Below are 20,294 nucleotides of genomic sequence, written 5' to 3' on the forward strand. Positions count from 1 at the left end.
TGTTAGTATTTTAATTAAAGAATGAAAATTCTAAAAAGAAACTATAATCTGAAACTTCTTATGCAAGACAATTGGTCTAATCTAGCCTGCTTTCGTTTTTGCATTGCAGCAAATATTCTGACACTATCATCTACAAAGAAAACCTCTTCAGAAGAAATAGGAGCCCATGACTTAAAATATTTAAAACTAGTCTAGTCAAAGCAAATGGTAAATACAAAGTACAAAGGTGCAAAGCCACTTATTTAAAATAGTAACAAAATTTTACTCCCCTTTCAGAGCAATGTGAATGTCAGAAAAGTAACGATAGCCACACTTCCAGTAAAGAACTGTCAACATCAAACTTTGTCTTTCTGTCTCTACCTTGGAAGGCACTCCAATAAATACATAAATTAAACCAAATTATACCTGGTTTGTAAGTACCACTACTTTGTAATATAGAGAAAGAGCTACAATTTCTCTGAGAGCTATAGTCAATAGCTTGGTTCCTGAATACAAACCAAATTCAAACGTGATTGTAACTCACAATTTTCTAGGTTGCTATAGGGACAGAAGCATCATCCTCTTCACTCTACAGAGTTTTCAGAGTTTCAGAGTGCCCATCCTCAGTACTAATGCTTCTATTTCCAAACCCATTACTTCCCATCAGTACCTATAGATCAATCTGCAGTTTGCACTAATTATATTACTTGAGCAACACTGTAATTCAGTACTGCCTAGACTGTGATGGAGGTTCAACCTCCTCCTCAGGACTTAGAGCACAGTAGCAGTTCATGCACAGCACACTACAGAAACGATGATTCTGGTAATATTCTCTGTTAAAACCCAAGCAAAGATAGCTAGCATACAACAATGAAAACAAACAAATGAAAAAGACACTTTTTTTACCTGCACTATGCCACAGAGCTCACCCAAGCACACAAGAAACGGTGAGTTAGTTTCCATCCTAGGTTTCTTCTCCAAAAAGCATATTGCTAGAGGATTTTCATATGCATATTCATAGGCAATTCTTCCCTTTATATTTAGCTAGCTGACCCGTTAATTCTATTTTTTTAAGGTTTCTTATCTTCCTTGCGTTGCAATCATCAGCATTAGTATCAATTAGTTTCGATGGAGTTTTCACAGTACTGTTGTGGTTATACTGTTAATTGTTGTTATGCCTCCGTTTGCTAATAGTGTTACATGTTTCACGTTTTTCTCTAATAAACATCCAACAATTATCCATTACTCAAAATTACATTTGCTGGTAGACACAGCAATCCAAATTTACAAGACCAAGCAAATCGTTTCGATATCAATTTTGTAACTGGCAGTCTAATTTGTGGGCAGCCTAATTTGTGGACTTAGAGTCCTCCCATTATTCACTTTAGCCAAACTGTGTCATATTTGGGCTTTTTAGACCTAATATGCTAGGACTTTTTAGATCAAGACCATTAAAAGTGCTGGTACATTATTTGCATTATTAATACTGAGTGATGAAAACACCTAAATTATGCAGACAAAACATCTTTTTTCAGGCCTTTCGGGAACTTATTTCCTCACTGGAATTTTAAGTGTAACGGATTACTATTTAATGCTATATCAAGTAGCTTAAATTTAGCTGAGTCAACACATAAAGTAGACACAAAACTTCAGTACACAAGATTTGTTGGATTAAATACAATTCCCACAATGTAGCACAATCTACATAGATTATAATTTTTAAAAAAACCTGTGCAGTATGTACATGCCTGCTAATTTTTCTTCATTTAAGATGGAAGACAATTAAATTTCAATGTGCTAAACTCATTATTGATGGAAAAAAGCAATCCTTTTAAATTTCAAAGTTATCTGCTCTAGTTGTTTAAAGGCAGTCTTTGCTCTTCTCAAAAAAACCCATCCCAACCATCAAACAAACAAACAAAAAAATCAATCAAGACACAATTCTTATAAGAATAATGCTCTGTGCCAAGACTCCATTTATCTGAAAATATAAGCACAATCTGGTGTGCGTTATTTTTGTCTATGTCTGGATAAAAATATGCATGTGTCATGCAAAGCAAAATTTTACATTTTATTGGTATTATATCTGGGCACACTTTTTTAGTGTAAAATTCACTGGTTGAACTCAGAAACATTCTTTGATTTTGAATGCACTCCATGTTCTATGTTTCAGTTCAACAGTTGTGTTATTTTCTGTTTTACTTCAAGAATATTTCATTGGAATGTGGTCACCTTGTACTTCACTTTTTGAAGGCATTAGATTTATAAAACTAATAAACTGAAATAATTCAATTGGTTTAATCTTAAAAGTTTATGGAAACAGGACATCTGCAAATATACTGATAGAAATTAAAATATCCAAAGCTTATGATTTAAAATACTAATCTAGCACTTTCATTCTACAACAGTTTTACAAATCAATGTTCAGTTTTTCTTCAACTGAGATGTGGAGTTCAAGTCAGGTCCAGTAGCAACATATTTCTTTTCTGCTGATTTAAACATAAAAACTAGATTTCCAAAAACCTCCTTACAACATTTTATCTTAAATTACAAAGATGCAAGACTGAATTTTCAATTTTCAGTCAGGAATGTCTCCTAATTTATCCAAATAAAGAATGTAAAATAAGGTTTCTACTCCCCAAGAGTCTCCATCTGGATAGTAAATTTAGTCTTTAACAACCACGATTATTGCATCAAGCTTTCTTTTTCCATGAGAAGGTCAAACTCATAACTGGAATTAGCAATGAATGTTAGTTTTATTTGAGTTCTTTTAATAGGGATTGCCATTAACAAGGCAGAACTTATTTGCAAAACATAGCTACACTTGCACAGTATAGACAAAATCCAAAATCATAAGCTGATGTGAAATAAATGTAAAAGAATATTTTAGAATAGAGAATTATTTTTTGTTGCCAAAACTGATAGCTTACAGAATTTTAGAATGGTTACATTTATAATTACGATGAAAATTAGCAAATTCAAAATTAGACAATCATGCCTTCCTAAGAAGTAAACAGTTTACCATCGACCTATAGGACAGTGGTAATTAGAGACTCACAGTGAGTGTACATGAAATCTAGGAAGGGGACAAACTACAGAGAGATGTAAATCCTTTTAATCTTTCTTTTAAACTAGCCAAGACTCACTTCCTATTCTTAATCATGTGACTGTTCTGCAATTTAAACTGAATTAACAATATATGATTCGTATTCAATCCTGTAAGCTCAAAACAGTCCTAATAGAGTCACATTCAGGGAAGGAGAGTAGAATATCACTAAAACAATCATGACAAATGCACGGTCAAACCCATTAAACTTATCAATTTGAACAGACTTTATCATCTTTCTAAGGTTTATTTGGGAAACCAATAATATACAAATTGTTATTATAAAATCCCAGACATAAATTTATAATACATAAAAAATAAGATTATACATAGAGCTTATTATAATGATAATTGTTTAATAAACTTTTTAGTTTAACTTTTGATTTTGATGCCACAATCGTTACGACTAAAATGCAATTTTTAAACTAACAGATATGACTTTTCCTTTTTTTAGCTGTTTAAAGAAGGTCTGTTTAAAATCCTACTGACATTGACTTCATAAAATTCTGCAATGTTCAATGTTTGCTGATACCTCCTTTTACTCATAAATACTCAGATATTAAGACTTAGTAAAGCTGAAAGCCCAAAAACTAGGTTTTTTTCATGCACGGTTCCACTTGATCAACCTGTTTTCCTTTTCTGCCTGGCAAAAACCTTGTTAGAACTTTGACCGTACAGAAAGCAACATTTATACTTATATCACTGCAAATACCCAAAACTGCAAATGGCAGTGAAGAAAATGGAATGTACAGAACATCAATAATTTAAAGTGAGTCATATTCCATTATTTAGACATAAAAAATAAAGTCACAAATTGTCCCATTAAAAGTCTCATTAGTAGAAGTAATAACTGTGATTAAGAAACAAGTCTTTAGCCTTACCCAATAGGCCTTGAAACAATAATTTCAACTTGAGGTTCTGATTTTGATTCTAAAATAATGTTGTAAACTTCTTCATTTGTAGCTCCAGGCAAGGGTTTACCATTCCATTCTAGAACTTCATCCCCTTTAATTTAAAGAAAATTATCTCATTTCCACATTCTTTTACAAAGAAGTGCAAAACATTTATGAGATCTGTATTACCAAGTAGCATTACCCAAACTCAATTAAAAAGCTGTGCTGAAACCTAAAAAATGGTTTAGAGACCCTGTCAAGGCTCCTTTCTCAGAATACAGCTACAATTTGTACATACGGTACACATTAAAGAAAACATCATATTATTTCCAAAATAATACGAGATCTGTTATTCTGCTATGAAAGGGAAAAGTCTTTGAACAAGAGTCTTTATTAACAAGTAGTAATAAACTTTGAAAACAGGTTAATCCTCAAAAATTAAAAATATAAATACCTACTCTTAAGCCTTTTTAAAAATCATGACATTTTATTACATTTTATATGCTGCGCATTCTGATTTCTGTAAAAAAAGGACAGTCTCCACTCAGTGTGTCATATAAACCAAAAATAAAAACAAGGAGTGAGCCAATATCTCCCGAGGATGTTAGAGGGAACAGAAAGGAAAACATGATGTGAAAGTTATTTAGGTAACTATTTTTTTCAGCCTGCCATTTCTGGAATTTAAATAGTAAGTACATTACATTGTATTTTGACTTGATTATAAAAAGGTTTCTAAAGAAAGATTGGTAAATACTATTAAACTGCAGAACCAGAGGGTAAGTTTACACTCTTACATCCTATGATATGCAACAGTCAAAACTTCACAACCACTATCTGATGCCATGAAAAATTTTTTATTGGTAATGATCTAAATGTATCAGATTCAGTCAGGAACAACCTTTCAGCTGGTAGCTTTGATCCTTTCTGAGGAGATCTAAGCCAAATGATCAAACCTACGCTTGTTCATAAGCCAAGGAAAACTATCCAAACTGAAGTTCTGTCTACCAAAATACATAACTTCAATTTGTCTTTATGTTCAGCAATTGTCAGTTCTTTTTCCCAAATAGCATATATTTTAGTATTTGAAGAAAGGACTGCACAGAGTATTCCACTATTTTGTAAAACATGAGAGCCTTCTAATGCCTGACTCTATAAATGCCCGCTGACCTACCACATTGTTTAGTGAAAATATTTCGTGTACTTATTACATAATTTTATGTTGGTGGGGAACAGGAATGAGTTGTTTCCTAGGACCTTAATTTAAAATTTTGTACAACTCAGTGAAAACACAGAGTTTATTCCATAATTCTCAATGTATTTTAAAGTTAATAACTACTAGAAAAAAAACAAACATGTTATTTTTTTCCTAAAGCAAGGTATTGTTTCTTTTAAAGAGAATTGGCTTGATTTACAAGAGCATCCCAGGCATTAAAAGCAACAAAATTTGGCCAGCTTTCTGACATAATTCAATAGTAAAAACTGACAGAGACATATGCTATATTTATAACACTAAAAATCGTGATTTAGGTCTAATTTACACAGTAATGAATCCATCACATTTTGGAGAAGACAAAATAAGTGTAATGTGGTTGAGAAGCCTGAAGGGGATAATTCAAAGTGTCTGTATCACTATTTTAGAGGACTTAAGCGGTTTTTTTACTTTTGAGAGTCACTAGAAGATCAAACAAGTGGGGGGAAAAAACGAAGAATTGTCAAGATTAATCATAAGATCATTGCAGAATGCTATATTAACAGAAATGGCTCCAATTACACTTAATGAAAACTAGAGTCAAATGAAGATTTGAGCGAAATGACACTTCTGCTACTTCTAACCAGGTCACCACCATTACCCTTTTGCTTAGCTTGTCCAGTTCCTGACCTTTTTGAGCAGCCGAGCCCTTTTATACTGTCTCATTAATCTAAGATGCTGTGTGTAAGACATACATTACCAGTAATAGGCATGGAAATGGGAAAACACCATCCATATACCGAAAACTTGGATATCTAACACTGCAGTTGTTCAGCATAATCAAGACACCTGCACAAAGCTGGCTGGCAGAACCTACAGGATACCTACAGCCTTATGGAGACACTTATGCTAGTGAGGCATACTTCCTAGAATACCTACGATGCCTCTAGAAAGAAACATTAATGCATCTTGCATTCTGCCTCTAGTTACTGATGCATGTTCAGCAGAGACAGAAAGTTTTCAGACCTATGCTGCAAACCTCTGATTTTTTTATCTTGATTTCTAAAATAGTAATTTGGATTGGGAGTAATTTGGAACTGCCTCTGGGGGCCAACCAGCTCCAACTCCTGTTCAAATTTGGGCCAACATCAAAGGATAGACCAAGTTGATAAGGGATTTGACCAGATGAGATTTGAGTATCTCAAAGAAAGGATACGTAACATCATCTCTGGGCAATCTGTTTCAAGACTTAACTGTCATCTCTAGAAAAAAATAGATTTTGACAAACAAGATCTCTCTCATTCCAGCTTGTGTATATTGCTTCTTGTGTGATTGACATGCATCTCTGAGAACAGCCCAGCTCTGGGCTCTCTTCAACCTTCCATTAGCCAGGGAAAACCAAGAATCAGACCACTCCATCATCTTTTGTTTGACAGTCCGAAAAAAACCCAGTTCTGTCAACTTTTCGTGTCTCTGTCCCTGGTTCACTCTGTCAGTACCTCTCTTGTACTGGAGGAACCCAAATTGGAGACAGCACTCCAGATATGGCCTCAGAAGGACTGAATGAAGAGCAACAACCACCTCTTTCAATCTGCTGGTGACAGTCCTGCTAATAGAGCCCCATAATTGACTGGCATTTGCTGCAAGGACACTTTGTTGACATATTCAACTTACTCTCCTCCAGCACCCCCAAATGCTTTTCTGCCAAGCTGATTTCTAGTTGATTGCTTACTGTTGTATTAGGTGATTCTGTTCCTGATGCAAGACTTCATATTCGCCTTTGTTAAAATTTACGAGGTTTGTGAAGGTACTCAAAGATTCATCAACTAACCAAATTCTGGAGATTTTTCATAAAGATGAAAAAGTGTGTTTTCCTAACAGCAGGACTCATTGATGTCTTTTTTGTGCTTTATTCCCATATAATAAGATTGACTTTCATTCATTGAAAACATGCAGAAAACAATGTATTTTTTCTGTTAAATTATATTGGCTGGAGCAATATTTTTAGAAATTAAAACCAGCTTTGACTTCAAAAACAGCCTAGACCAGTCATTAGAAATGCAATATTTCAGCCCAAATAGCTCAAGATTAGTGGAGAGGAACTTATGTTTTTGTAATTGTAATCTGCAATTAAAATCTATAAACAACTGTAATAATTAGTACTATTAACCCCACATATACTGATTAGGTAAGAAAAAAACCCCAACAAAACCAAACCAGATGTCAAAATAAAGTAGGATATTTTGCAGACTCATTATCTTTTCCACTTCTTTATTACTATTTGGTTCATGGAGTTATTCTAAATTCATACAAGCTGTCTCATCCAAGCTTCTGGATTCCTAAGAAGGCTTTGCATAGACTTTGGTTTGCTAGTCTTACAGAGCCATGGTAAAAATATAAACCACTAAGAAGTGACTTTGAAAACCAACTCGCTTCATTTAGAAGTGAAAACAGTATAGTCACTTATTTGTAAGGGCAATATATATAACTTCTATAAATTAAATATTTTAAGACCATTTTATTGGGTTGTAACAATTCCCATTGAAAGAAACATTAATAAAGTCTATTGTGTACACAGTGCATTGCCCTTGAGATGACACCATAATGCAAGTAAAGTAACTGTAGTGAGTTTTGATTGACACAATGAAAAAGTTTTTTAAAATGTTTACATTGCTTTTATAGAGTGTAACAAGCATTTTCTGAGCTAGTAAGCAAAAATTTACCAGTGAAGCACAGTCCTGACACCAGCACTGATCAGGAGTGTCTCGTATTTCGCTCATACATCCAAGCAATCCAAGTTAATAATAAATTAAAAACATAGGCAATTGTGGTATTCCATAATAACATTAGTGTCCTGCATTTCAAAAAATATTGGCATATTACACAACCAATGTTTATGTCGAGTTTGGCATTAAAAAAGTCATAATTAAAAGAAAGTATATTTGATATGCAATTGATTGATTTACCTGCTCTGAGATGCCCCACCACATCAGCCAAGCTACCTTTCTTCACTTTGGTAATGAAGGCACCGAGTCGTCCTAATTCTGTCATTTTTCCTCCAACAACCTGGTTCATCATAAACTTGTGAGTTTCCAAGCCATAAACCAGCCATCATATCAAGCATAAATACACAGACAGATCGGTTTCTATATGATTTTAAAAATTAAACCTAGAATATGCATAAGCAAATCTGTTGTCAATTCAGGCTTTACAAAGGCCTAAATACAAAACTAAAGACACATTAAGGCCAGATCTACTTGAAAAGAAATAAAGCTGACAGAGAATGAATAAAATTGATATTCCTTTTAACGTGTTTTTCTAATCAATCTTAGGTATTTCACTAAGTATCTAAAGTTGTTGCAGAAAGAACATTTCTTAATAAATAACCAAGAAAATATACTTTTTGCAAACCTATGTCTGGCAAGTGTTTAAATTTGAATTACAAGTGCACATCAAATCAAACATAGGAAAATCCTAAAATGCAATTGGTACAACAGTTAAAAACTTAGCAATACACTGCTATGAAACATGAGCAAAACAGTTTACAATAACACTGCTAGAGCTAAAATCCAGGGCCTTCCATCCAAGTACGTGACAGGACAGAACAGCAACTTAAGCTTTTGTTAAACACAACTGAAGAGAGAAATTTCTGAGGACTGAATAATACAGAGAACAGGAAAATCAGAATAATTTTTTTTTTTTAAAGTGTCCTCATGAGATTAAAGTTTTAATAAAATATAAATATAAAATAAGAATATATAATTTTACTGACTTATTGTTCTCTTTAGCTATCTTATCCTCTCCAATCTTTTTTTTTTTGTTGGGAATATCCTGAGAGGAGTTTTATAACAAAACCAAACAACTTAATGCTGATTCATTCAGCACTATTTTCCAATGTTGCAATCACAATGACTAGTAGAAGCTCTAATATAGATATATATCCAAGATGATCCAGAAGCCTACCTGCCAACTGGGCTGCCAATAAGATAATGTGTTAAATTTATCATGTAGTACATGACTTGCAGACAGGAAGCTGAAGGAACACACACTTTTAAATCAAAATGGTTCACCTCCTTTGCCATGGATGAGTGGAAGACTGCACGGAAGGATTGAGTACATATACATTCATAATTTATCTTTATAACTTCCAAAACTTACTAAAAATAATGAATAAATTTTTGTCGACCATGTAATTAGAGGGTCCTCTGATTTAATGTGTTAGATCTCTAGGTCTAAGTTCTGTGGAAGTTTCTTTCATTTACCACATTAACCATGTAATACTTACTTTTAGCCCCAGTAATGCACCTGATTCTTTTGGCATGGTTGTTCTCTTGTTGAGAATAACACGCCCAATTAAGCGATCACCTTCTTTAGAAGGCTGCCACGTTACGGGATGCTGTTAAAAAAAAACAGGTAGTGGAATTAAAGAAGTGTAGCCACCTTCCTGTATTTAGATGCATATTTATAAATCAATAAAATTTCTGAATCACTCTGTCATGGTAGACAAAAACATCCTTTAGATGTGTTACATACTGCACCTGAGCTTTCTATTATTATATGTAAGACTCTGGCTTCATTAAGTATTTATGCTCACTGTAAAAAAAAATCTCAGCAGTAAATCTGCAGGTGTAAATGTTATAATCATAATGCAATTCAAAGTTCAATACAATTATCTTAGGTGATAAAATTAGACATTTCCTTTTAAATTCCATGATCCAGAAAAGTGAATTCATAAACTCCGTTCTTCAGAACAAAAAACTTATTACACATTTCTAACCTATGGGTTCACTATACAAAAATGATCATTTCCCACTCCAAGTCAAGAGAAAAAGTAACTAATCTCTCCCAAAGCAGCCTCACACTCACAGCTGCTTTTGTGGTGTGCAGTGAAATGCAGTAGCATATCTATAAAAAAGTTAATTCAAGTTAAAATTCTGGCAATTTCACTATATATTTTGATTCAATTTTCTTTCTGATTTCAATTTCCATGATCCATTAAACCAAACTTTCATATATTTTTAATAGATTTTTTTTTCAAATGAAATACCTCTGATGAACTGAAATAATCAGCAAATATTTTAATTCACACTTATGAGCTTCTTTTTGCCCTTTCTTACCGAACCAATAGGGGACGTCTCCCTGCTGTGCCACGTGGCAGGATCCAGCCAGTAATAATCCAAGTCACCTGGAAGAATATGAATAGAAAGAAGTGTGTAATCTCTCAAACAGAGAAAGATGTATGAATGATTACTTCTCCATGTATTAACGTGCAATAGTTTGATGAAGCAAATACAAAACCTGTATTATATTTCAAATTAACTTTTATCAATTCAAAAGCAATATAGTCTAATACTATAAAAACAAAACCACATAATAATGCAGTTATTTGGACCTCTGTTTTTTCACAAATTGTGCCTCAGACCTGGTTGCACGCTCCAGCTATGTTTTACTTTGCCTGGTCATCTTCCAAGAACAGACCTCAATGCATTGCATTCACAGTCTTCCTCCTCCCACCCACCTCCACAATAAACACACAGGACTACAGCTAACGATGATATGAGAGAGACTTCTCCACAAAATAGGCACTTAGCTATAGTTAAGGACAGAACAGTCAATCACACTCAAGAATCTGTGTAGTTGTTCAATACTGTTGACAACGGGTACTGTACAGATGGAGAGGCATGGGAGCTGGTAACAGGTAATAAATAGAGTACTAAGGAAAACAGCCACAAAAATAGAGCAAATAGTACCAACAGCAGATACAAGGTTGCAATCTTTCATTTTGCTTGGGAAAAACTGATAGCCTACATCCATCAGAAATAAACCCATCAATAACAGTGGTTTGGAAGCCATGATCTCATTGGGAGAAATGGCACTCTGGGTAGAGTTTGAGAGAAAGGTAGTGGAGGGTAGCACCACAGAGAGTATACATGAACTTACAGGAAGCTAACGAAACTACAGTTTGACTTAATATACTACAGCTGTAAAAGGCTGAGTTGGTAGTAAAAAAACTAGCACTTCACTGGCAGTTGTCTGTGGTAGAGGACTGATGTAACTGTGCATTCCAAGAAAGAAAAGGAGGAGCAGGAATTGCAAGAGGAAGACTAACAAGCAGTACAGTTGAGAGTGCCATTTTCTTAACAAAGAGGAAAGGTGCAGGTGATGTTGGGAAGGACATGGGAGAACGATGAAGGCTAGAACAGATCCAACAGAAGGGCAAATTTGAGACTGATACATCAGGAAGTAGTCCGAGGGATTTCTGTGCTAGCACTGGTTTTAAAGGGAATACACCAGTGAATTCTGAACCTCAGCATTATTTCATCCCTTTGGGCATTGCCACGGTGTATTAACAAAAATGCAACAGCATCATAAAAAATGAAAACGACAACTCTTTCTAATGGTCTCTTGCAATAATAGTAGCATATAAAATCTTGATGTGAAATAATTAAGAGATGTACTTTAATCTGAGAAAAAACATAGCTGATTGTGCCATTCAGCTTCGAGTGGCTTTAAACATGTGAACAAAAGCGAATCCAAACTCTAAACTATCACTTCAGAGGTTACTTTTAGATTCTGAAGGAAATAGTCATCTCTCACTGAGGTTTATATCCATACCTTCGTTTGAGATATTTTTTCACCCTCACCTTGGCAGAGAATCTTAGTCATTTGAAATATGTTAGTGGACCAGTTTGGTAATACTGCTTTCTGAATGAATAGGTGATTCTTTTCCTTCAAGTTTCCAAATTATATGTCCCAGTTAGTTTTCATTATGGAACAAGTTTTCACCAGTCATTCAAAAGCTATTTGATACAAATCCTACCTTATCATTAAAGTCAGATACTTAATGCCGATATCCTCTGCACTCTTGATATGCTCTGTCTTCAGAAAATACATGTACACTTTGAGCAATCCAACTTCACTATCTTATTTTATAAAACACATCTCTAAAATAGTACTGCTAGATCACTGCTCTTACTAGGACACGGGCATTCAATAGAAGCCCAAAAAAGTATGCTTCTGGCAAGAAAGAAAGAAAGATTACCTGAACAGTTGATTAGTTTTCACTCTTCTCACAAACATTTAGATGCTGATTACAAAATACAAGTTGTACCACTTTTTATAATCCATATAATCTTTAATGTTTTTTCATCTACATGATCGTATGCACAAGCTTGTTTTGAAACAGCTTGTTATTGCATGCATAACTACATGAGGTCGTTTGCGGTTGCATTAGCTACTGCAGTTCTGCAATTTTGGAGAGCCTAACTTCACGTTAAAGATCTTTCCGTTTTACCTTTAGCATCATTCCTCACACCTTTATAGACTCTGAAATTGCAACAAGAAAAACAACAATTCTATGAACCAGACTACCACCCCAAGTGCTGACAGTAAGCTGGGACCTGTGGCACAGAGCTCTCCAACACAATCAACAGTAACACCAAAAATCAGCTCTCTCCTGTGTGAGCTGGCCTGCCACTGGCTAAAAACAACACACTTTGCCTACCTGTTTCACATCTATTTGCTCAGCATTAGAGAAATGTTCAGGTAGCAACAAGTGTCAACTCCAGCATGCAGACGTGTGTGTCCAAGTTCTCAAAAATGTTTCTGCTCTTGTCCCCATTACTCCTTGCTCTCTTTTTCAGTGTCTGGGTCGCAGATTCCTTGCTGCTTTTCCTCCTGATTATTGCGTATCTATGACTCATGCACCCACCAACTTCCTGCGGTAGCAAGATCATCTCACATGTCTTCTGTCTTGGCTAACTTGAGAATCTTCCCATCTTCACCAACTACATACCCTTTGCTGTCTTTCTTCATTCTCCATTTTGTTGCCATGGACTGACTGTCTTCTATCTCCTGCTTCCAGCATTACTGTCTTTTTTTTGGTTGTGTATTTTAATCCCTTCCTCCCCCCACACCCTTTGATACCAAGCTACCTTATCACATCCTCCTCCTCCTCACACTTAAATCTTTAGCTTTCTGCCCCTTTCATCTTTCTGTCTGTTCTGCACATTAGTAAATTCCAAGCCATCAGCTATATCCTCTGCAGCTGCCCACAGTCATAGTCCTATCACCTTCTGCCCTCAGAAGAGAGCAGGATCTGCACTGAAAACACAACTTTATTGAGCTGGAGCATGGATGATATGCTGGGAAGGCATATAGGTATCTATCAAATAAAAAATCTTCACTGAAAGTGACAGGTCTACAATTTGGTGAATCTATTAGAAGCTGCAAAAATGTGTAAATTGGGGAGAAAAAAATGTCCACATTCTTGAAAAATGATGTAATTCTTAACTCCCCACTAAAATTCAGTAAAAAATAGACCACTAGCACGCAAATTTTGCTTGAATCTGTAACTGGTAAATATCAGTTAAGGTATATTCATAAACACTCAGATCATACAAATTAAAATATAAAGGAACAAATGAGCTTTAAAAATTATTTTATGCTAGCAACACTGACACTAAGGTCTAGGCATCTGCAGCTCAGCACACTGTTACACCTATACTTTTAAAAATAATTTCTCCTTCATCATCTTGTGTCATTGCTGCTTCTTAATACCTATTTATGTCATTCTTGCACTGACATACCCCAGACCTGACTGTTTGACTACACAAAATAATTGCACTGAACTACTGTTACAGAGATCCAGGAATAGATAAACAACATGCAAAAACTGACAGACTAAAAGCATAGTTTCAGAACTTTAGATTTTCCCAACAAAAACCCCACCAAAACTCAAACACAAAACCCATATCCACAGAGTACTCTCTCCACTGGGAACAGTCACTAAAACCTAGTAAAATTAGACAAATCTAAGATGTTATGAAGAGTGAAAAAAGAATTTTTAAAGGAGCAAATAACTAATTTACAGTCTGGAACAACTTTGAAACACTTTTTAAACAACACTTTGAATTTAAAAACATTTTAAAAATCTAAAAACATTATGCCCATATAAAAATATACATATACTATGTTGTTATTTTTGTACATTACTGATATACTTCTAAAATATACAAAAATGTATTTCAACTTAAAGCATATAATTAAAAATCCATTTGCGGTTATAACATGTAATTTACTTAAGACCAGTCAAGTGAAATAAGTATGTATTTATAAAACCTTTCTTCCTGAGGGAATACTTAAAAAGTAGTATCCTGCCAGCAACAAAATATTCTTCCTATTATTATGCTGCTACTGCTCAGTTATTTTACTCTTGGTCATAGGCAGATATAGTCATAAATCAACGTTACAAAACACAAATGCGTTGAGGCTTTTTCCATGAGAAGTCTTTTGTAGTCTTCAATCAAATTTCAAAACAGGGAGTAAAACTCTTAATAAGTTACTGTTGTGTTTAAATCCGCAACATGTGTGACTTCAAAATAAAGGAAAAGAAAAATTCACGCTGCCAAAAAATCATTTCCCCTGAAGTACTTAATCTTCAGCAGCACTACCCATACCAAAAGCTAATGCTGGGATCCTGTGATTTCAAGTCAGATCCTGCAAAGTTGAGAAGCGCTGGAAACGACAGCCTTGTCTGTCTTGCAAAGCCAAAACAAAGAACAAAATATGAGTCCGTTATTGTGTTTGACCAGTTATGCTGGTTTACAAAGAGTCTTGAATACCAGAGATAAAATACCCCACAATGTTTCCCTAAATCCATCCAGACTGTATTCTGAGACTACTGATATTCAGAATACAGTTTGGTGTTTTGCCCAAATCCAAATGCACTAGATTTGCAGCTGTTACTTAAGACAGGAAGCAGACAATCTAATGATAAGAGTCAGTCAGCCCATGTTAGGCACTTAATTAAGCCTAACATGTAGCTGCTAATTAATACAGCAGTTCTATTACATAAACTAGGAAACTCAGACAATTGTTTTCAGAGGCTGCATCTAAAATTGTGGTCCAAACTCGCTTGCTATATAGCCAAACTAGATCTGCATAGATAACACATGCTACAGTAGTATTTACCTTTGTTAGTTTTTACAGTCAAATACAGCCTGCATTAAATAGACAAGCTTATCATCACCCACTGTTAAACTTTCCTCAGTTTCCATGGAACTGGATCAGCATTTCATAGAGATGATCTATCGTTTCCCAAAGTAAAAAAAAAAAAAATAAATATAAGCTACATATCAACCTACAGAAATACAACAAATGTAAAGAAACTACATATATCGGCTCAACTGTCTTCCTCTGTCTTAGACTGAGCTTTCATGAGTTAGAAGTCCACTCTGCATGCACTCTGCGCTCAGCACACTTTCATTGCCATCAAAAACATCTGTCTGCTGTCACAGATGTGACAGGTCATATCTTTAAGAAAGGAAAAACTTCTATGACCAAGAAAAGAGAAGCTAATCATTTTAACACATCAGAAAAATAACTCAGCATATAAACCATGTATGTTTAAGTTATTCAAGTTGCTAACTAACCACATAAAGAGAAAACACGTGGGTACCCTGGCTTGACAGACAGCCTTCACATCTAAGTGGTAAGCAGAAAATTCCAAAGCTACCTATTGCCTATTTATGCAGAAAGCTTCACAAAAATGCCCAGAATCTCCTTGCTCTTAAATCAACCCACTTCAGATGGCTATAGTTAAGAACTTAAATCCTTGCAGAATGAGGTCTGTGTTTTACCATTTACACAGTTCAAGGACAGGCTGGCTCATGTGGTATGTGGGAAGAATGCACCACGTGACTGTGAGGTTTAGGTTTTATTTTATACAGAAAATGTATCTAATTGCATTAGATTTTACTTCCCTGCTGGTACATGTTCTAAGCACCAAAAGTTAGCATACTATAAGACTCCAAAGCTCAAAGACTAGTACTCTCTACAAGTGACAATTTATATACATAACACTCATATTTGGGACACACGTGCCTGTGACGTCTACAGCTTCTGAAGCTAGAGTCAGCCTCTCAGATCATTCCCTCAATTCAATATTCATCTAGGCATTTTAAACAATGTTGCTTTTCTTTGTCTTAATGAAATGTCTGAGTAAGAGAAAATCATTGCAAATGTGTCTATGGAGCTTTACCAAGCACTTAGCTTTCAGATCTAGTTAACTGAAAACCTGGGCTTATCCAGCACAAACTGAAAATAAATCCTTATTCCTTACTTTTGTGTTTAAAAGATAAGGACATTTCATTCTCTTTCTCACACAAAATGAAGACTTTGGCATTTTATTTTGAAACAAACCCCTTAATTTTAAAAACTTCTTTGAAGTGGTAGTTACATTGTGACCACAACTCAGGTTGCAGAAATAATTAGGCAAGTAGTGAACTCATGAAATAATATTTCGATTAAGGGCACTAATACTAAACTAAATCTAGTAAAAAGGAAAATTCACTTGACTTCTCCTTTAGTTACTATTCTTTCTTTACAAGAGTTTACAAATTCACAATTATTTTTGATTTTGCATGGAATGATATGATTATTAAACAGTATTCTTTTTATCTGAGTGTAAAGTGAATTTTCTGTGGACTGTTTAAAATATAACATGAGTTTCTTACCCAGATATTTAATTAGTAAAGAGTTTTTTTATTTTATGGATTATCTTGTGGGTTTTTTTATTAGGAATACAGTTTGCACATACACACTTTTATAAGAAAGTATTTCACTTGTGTTCATTGATGGCTGAACATTTCTTAGAAGATACTAATCTTGACAATAGAAGCTTAAAACCAGAAATCACCACCTATCCAGTCAAGTAACAAACACGACTTACTAATGTTTCTAAAACTTCTGGTATGGACACAAGGAAGCTGTTCTAAATTTCCTGAATCTCTAGGGAGTCTGCTCATGAGAAAAAACGTTATGTAGTTCCTTCACTCAGACATTGAGAGGGTTGAAGAGTTCAGCAACCCTTTCCAGTTAGATGCTTATTTTTACCTCAAAGATTGTCTAAAATGTTACTCTGAAGATGTGTAAGTCTTACTGTAAGCATGTGAGTCAAGAATATACATGATTCACAGAGATGGCTCCAAGAAGCATGTTCTGTAAGGTTTTCAGAAAGTGTTTCAAGTGCTAAAAAATCTGAAGAGACAAGATGCATGAACATCCATTAATTTGAAAAGTTCTTTTAAAAGCCTTATTAAAGACATTTTTCTAAGGGTATCCAAAAGAGTGGTTCATGCTACCAAGAACTTCAACTCATCAAGCAAACATTTTAAGATGGCTTTTGATACTGTAGTACCTAAAGATTTAAGATATAATCTGTTGCCTCACAGCTAGGTCTGAGTTGATTTTTCTGACTTTGGTTACTCTCTTGAGTGGAAGCTGCTTTTGTAGATGGAGATCTCTTTTTTTTTGAAATGTAAAGCTTCTTTGAATAAATTTATTATTGTCATTTATTCCTAATTCAATTTTGACACTAACTTGTGTTAACAATTTTGAGTTCCTTTTTCATATAATGAACACTGTTTCTGCTTTAGCATGATAACATTTATATTCAGTGTATGATGCAATTTGCAAAACATATAGCAAGTTATCTCAAAAAGTGACATGGGATTGTAATTTTGGAGACATGTATACACAGATCTCTAAAGGTCCCTTCCAACTCCTACCATTCTATGATTCTATAGCTACACTGTAAGCAAAAAGCTCATAATAATTTTTCTGCTGTTCTGAAGGAATTCCCAGCACTTCAAGTATGCCATCCTCCTCTTCAGTCTAAGATAATTTTTGTTTCCTGTGGGGTTTTTTGGTTTGGATTGAGGTCTTTTTTGGGAGGTGGAGGAGAAGTTTTTATTTCCTTTATTAAAGAGGAGGAAGAAAGTATTTTAAAAAGCCCCCATAGACAAAATTTCTTTCCTTTTGTGTATGTTGGGGTTTTTGGTGTGTTTTTGGTTTGGTTTGTTTTTTTTTTCCTATGGACATTGAGTAGGTGTTAATGACAAAAAGTAATATTCATTTTGTTCTCTTTTGGTTTTTTTCCCTTGACAAATTTTAAAAAGGTTCGGTTGATTAGAAAGGAACGTGTGCTCAGATATAGAAGCTAAAGCACAGTGTTTTTAAACATGTTGATAAACAAAAACTGGAAACAAGGCTTCTCATTATCCACAGGATCACAGGAATGAGAAGGAAGTGTTTCTTTCTGTGATTCTTGTTGTCAATGCACCAGCATACACACACTGCCTCAACCATGCAGATCTGCACAAATCACTTGAGAAATAGCAAGATTATATTCCATAATCAAAGTTATTACTTAATTTTCATTAAAACTGTGGGAGGTAGTGAACCTCTAATATTATAATGAAAAAGAAAGTTTGAAGCAGAAAAAAAAACCTCAAAGGTCTTGGTTGTCCATAGCTTCAGGACTGTAGAAGAAAATAGAGCAGATTAAATTCTCTGGATCATGATGAAAGAGAAAACCACTTCAGCAGTACCATAACGGGGACCTACTCCAAAGCACCAAATTAGGAAGATAAGACTGGTGAGAGTTGGTTCTGATTTATTTTTTTTATAAGCATTCATCAGAATCTTCCATTATGGTGGATTTGAAGATAACGAGATGTTTTAAACGCTTATGTTTCTCCAGTTTAGACAGGACGGAAATACTGCAGGAACAATCCTTGGCATGCGCAGTGAGAGATCACCAACACTAGCAAAGCAACTGGCAAAGGTGCTTTGGAGCTCTGTTCCCACTAGCAGAGAGGAAATAGTTAAGAATGTGAAAGTGAATAACCTTTGTCATCTTTAAAAAGGGAAAGAAGTTGAGCAGAAGAAAAACCCAAAACCTTTCTACAGAGAAATCCAGCAAAAAACCAAAACCTCAACAAAACACCACCCAACCACTAAAAAAAAAACCCCAAAACAAAACAAGAGCAAAAAATTAGGAAGTAGCCATGACTGCAAAAGGAGTTCAGCAATCATGGAAACATTTGAAGAAATAATGCCAACATCAGAAGCAGAACCAGCCTAATACAGAGCAAGGAGAAATCCAGTCAAAGAATGACCAGATAAGTCATAACTGTTTCATTTTCTAAAAGAAGACAGACAATTAATGGAAGGTTGCCTATGAGCAAGTAACAGTAACACAGGATCAGGAAGCATATAAAACAAAATTAGAAAGACACTGAATTTAATGCAAAGTATGCAAAAACAACTGAGATCCTGTAAATATTTAGTCTCTAGTTCTTATTATCTAGTACCAAGTACCTGTCATTCTAGAATACTAAGGAAAGAGATTGCTGCCATTTGTCTCTATCAGCAAATGATGCCAAGGCATCTAAGACTTGAAAGAAAAAATCATCTGATAAAAACAAATTCAACTCATAGCAACAGGTTAACAACGTTTTTAGCGTAACTTGGATGTTATGTCAAAGCAGAAGGAGGTCAGGCTGCCCAGATATAGCATACACTAGGATCATTTACTTTGCCCTGAAGTACTGACAAACCTGTATGAACCTCATTGCCAGGAACACATATTTTTAAAGAAGAGGGGAGGAGAAAAAAGATTAGAAATTATAGACCATCTAGCTTAGTATCAATTCCTGAAAAAAACAAATGAAATAACCTTTAAGATAGTAAGAGAAGAGACAAGATGTCCAAAAATTGAATTATCAATAAAAAATTAACTCAATTTAACTCCCTACCACTATCTTAAGATAGGTAACAACTGCAGAAGTCAAATATCTTCAACCATGCAATATTTTTGTTTATGTGCATGTCACGTGAGAGTCACATCAGAAAAAGTATTTGAATAAAAATAGCCTAAAGTGAAAAGCTAATTAGAAATATATATTCTAAGTAGCTACAATTGGCAACAAAATAACCTGAAGTATTCATTAAGTGGGGTCTATCACATTTGTCTAGGATATAGTAATAAAACAAAATCATATTATATTTGTGTTTTGACCACAAGAGAAAAGGAATGGGTAGTTAGAGACCAGCATTGGACTTGAAAGCTATTCTACTGAACTGGAAAAATGAACTGGAAAAAGAGGACCCAGTTTGGAGTAGACAAGGAAATGGTTCCACAGATATAGAATCATAGAATGGTAGGGGCTGGAAGGGACCTTTAGAGATCATCTAGTCCAACCCCCGTGCAGAAGCAGGTCCACCTAGATCAGGTCACGCAGGAACATGTCCAGGCAGGTCTTGAAGACCTCCAAGGAAGGAG

The 20,294-nt window shown here is 34.8% G+C and overlaps 1 protein-coding gene across 2 annotated transcripts in view; it reads right to left on the reverse strand.

Moving 5' to 3' along the window:
• Positions 1–20,294, reverse strand: part of RIMS1 (regulating synaptic membrane exocytosis 1) — a 175,874-nt gene that overhangs the window by 130,154 nt on the left and 25,426 nt on the right. The window contains exons 3-6 of one of the 2 annotated variants that reach the window (XM_061989497.1): positions 10,285–10,352; positions 9,453–9,563; positions 8,134–8,233; positions 3,967–4,090 (exon numbers count right to left, since the gene is read on the reverse strand). In XM_061989497.1, coding sequence (XP_061845481.1) covers positions 3,967–4,090; positions 8,134–8,233; positions 9,453–9,563; positions 10,285–10,352 — 403 coding nt within the window. Of the gene's footprint in view, positions 1–3,966; positions 4,091–8,133; positions 8,234–9,452; positions 9,564–10,284; positions 10,353–20,294 lie in introns of those variants that run through there. The other variant, XM_061989498.1, reaches the window with a different exon arrangement.

The sequence above is a fragment of the Colius striatus genome, chromosome 2 (genome assembly GCF_028858725.1).
Source record: "Colius striatus isolate bColStr4 chromosome 2, bColStr4.1.hap1, whole genome shotgun sequence".
Classification (NCBI taxonomy): Eukaryota; Metazoa; Chordata; class Aves; order Coliiformes; family Coliidae; genus Colius; species Colius striatus.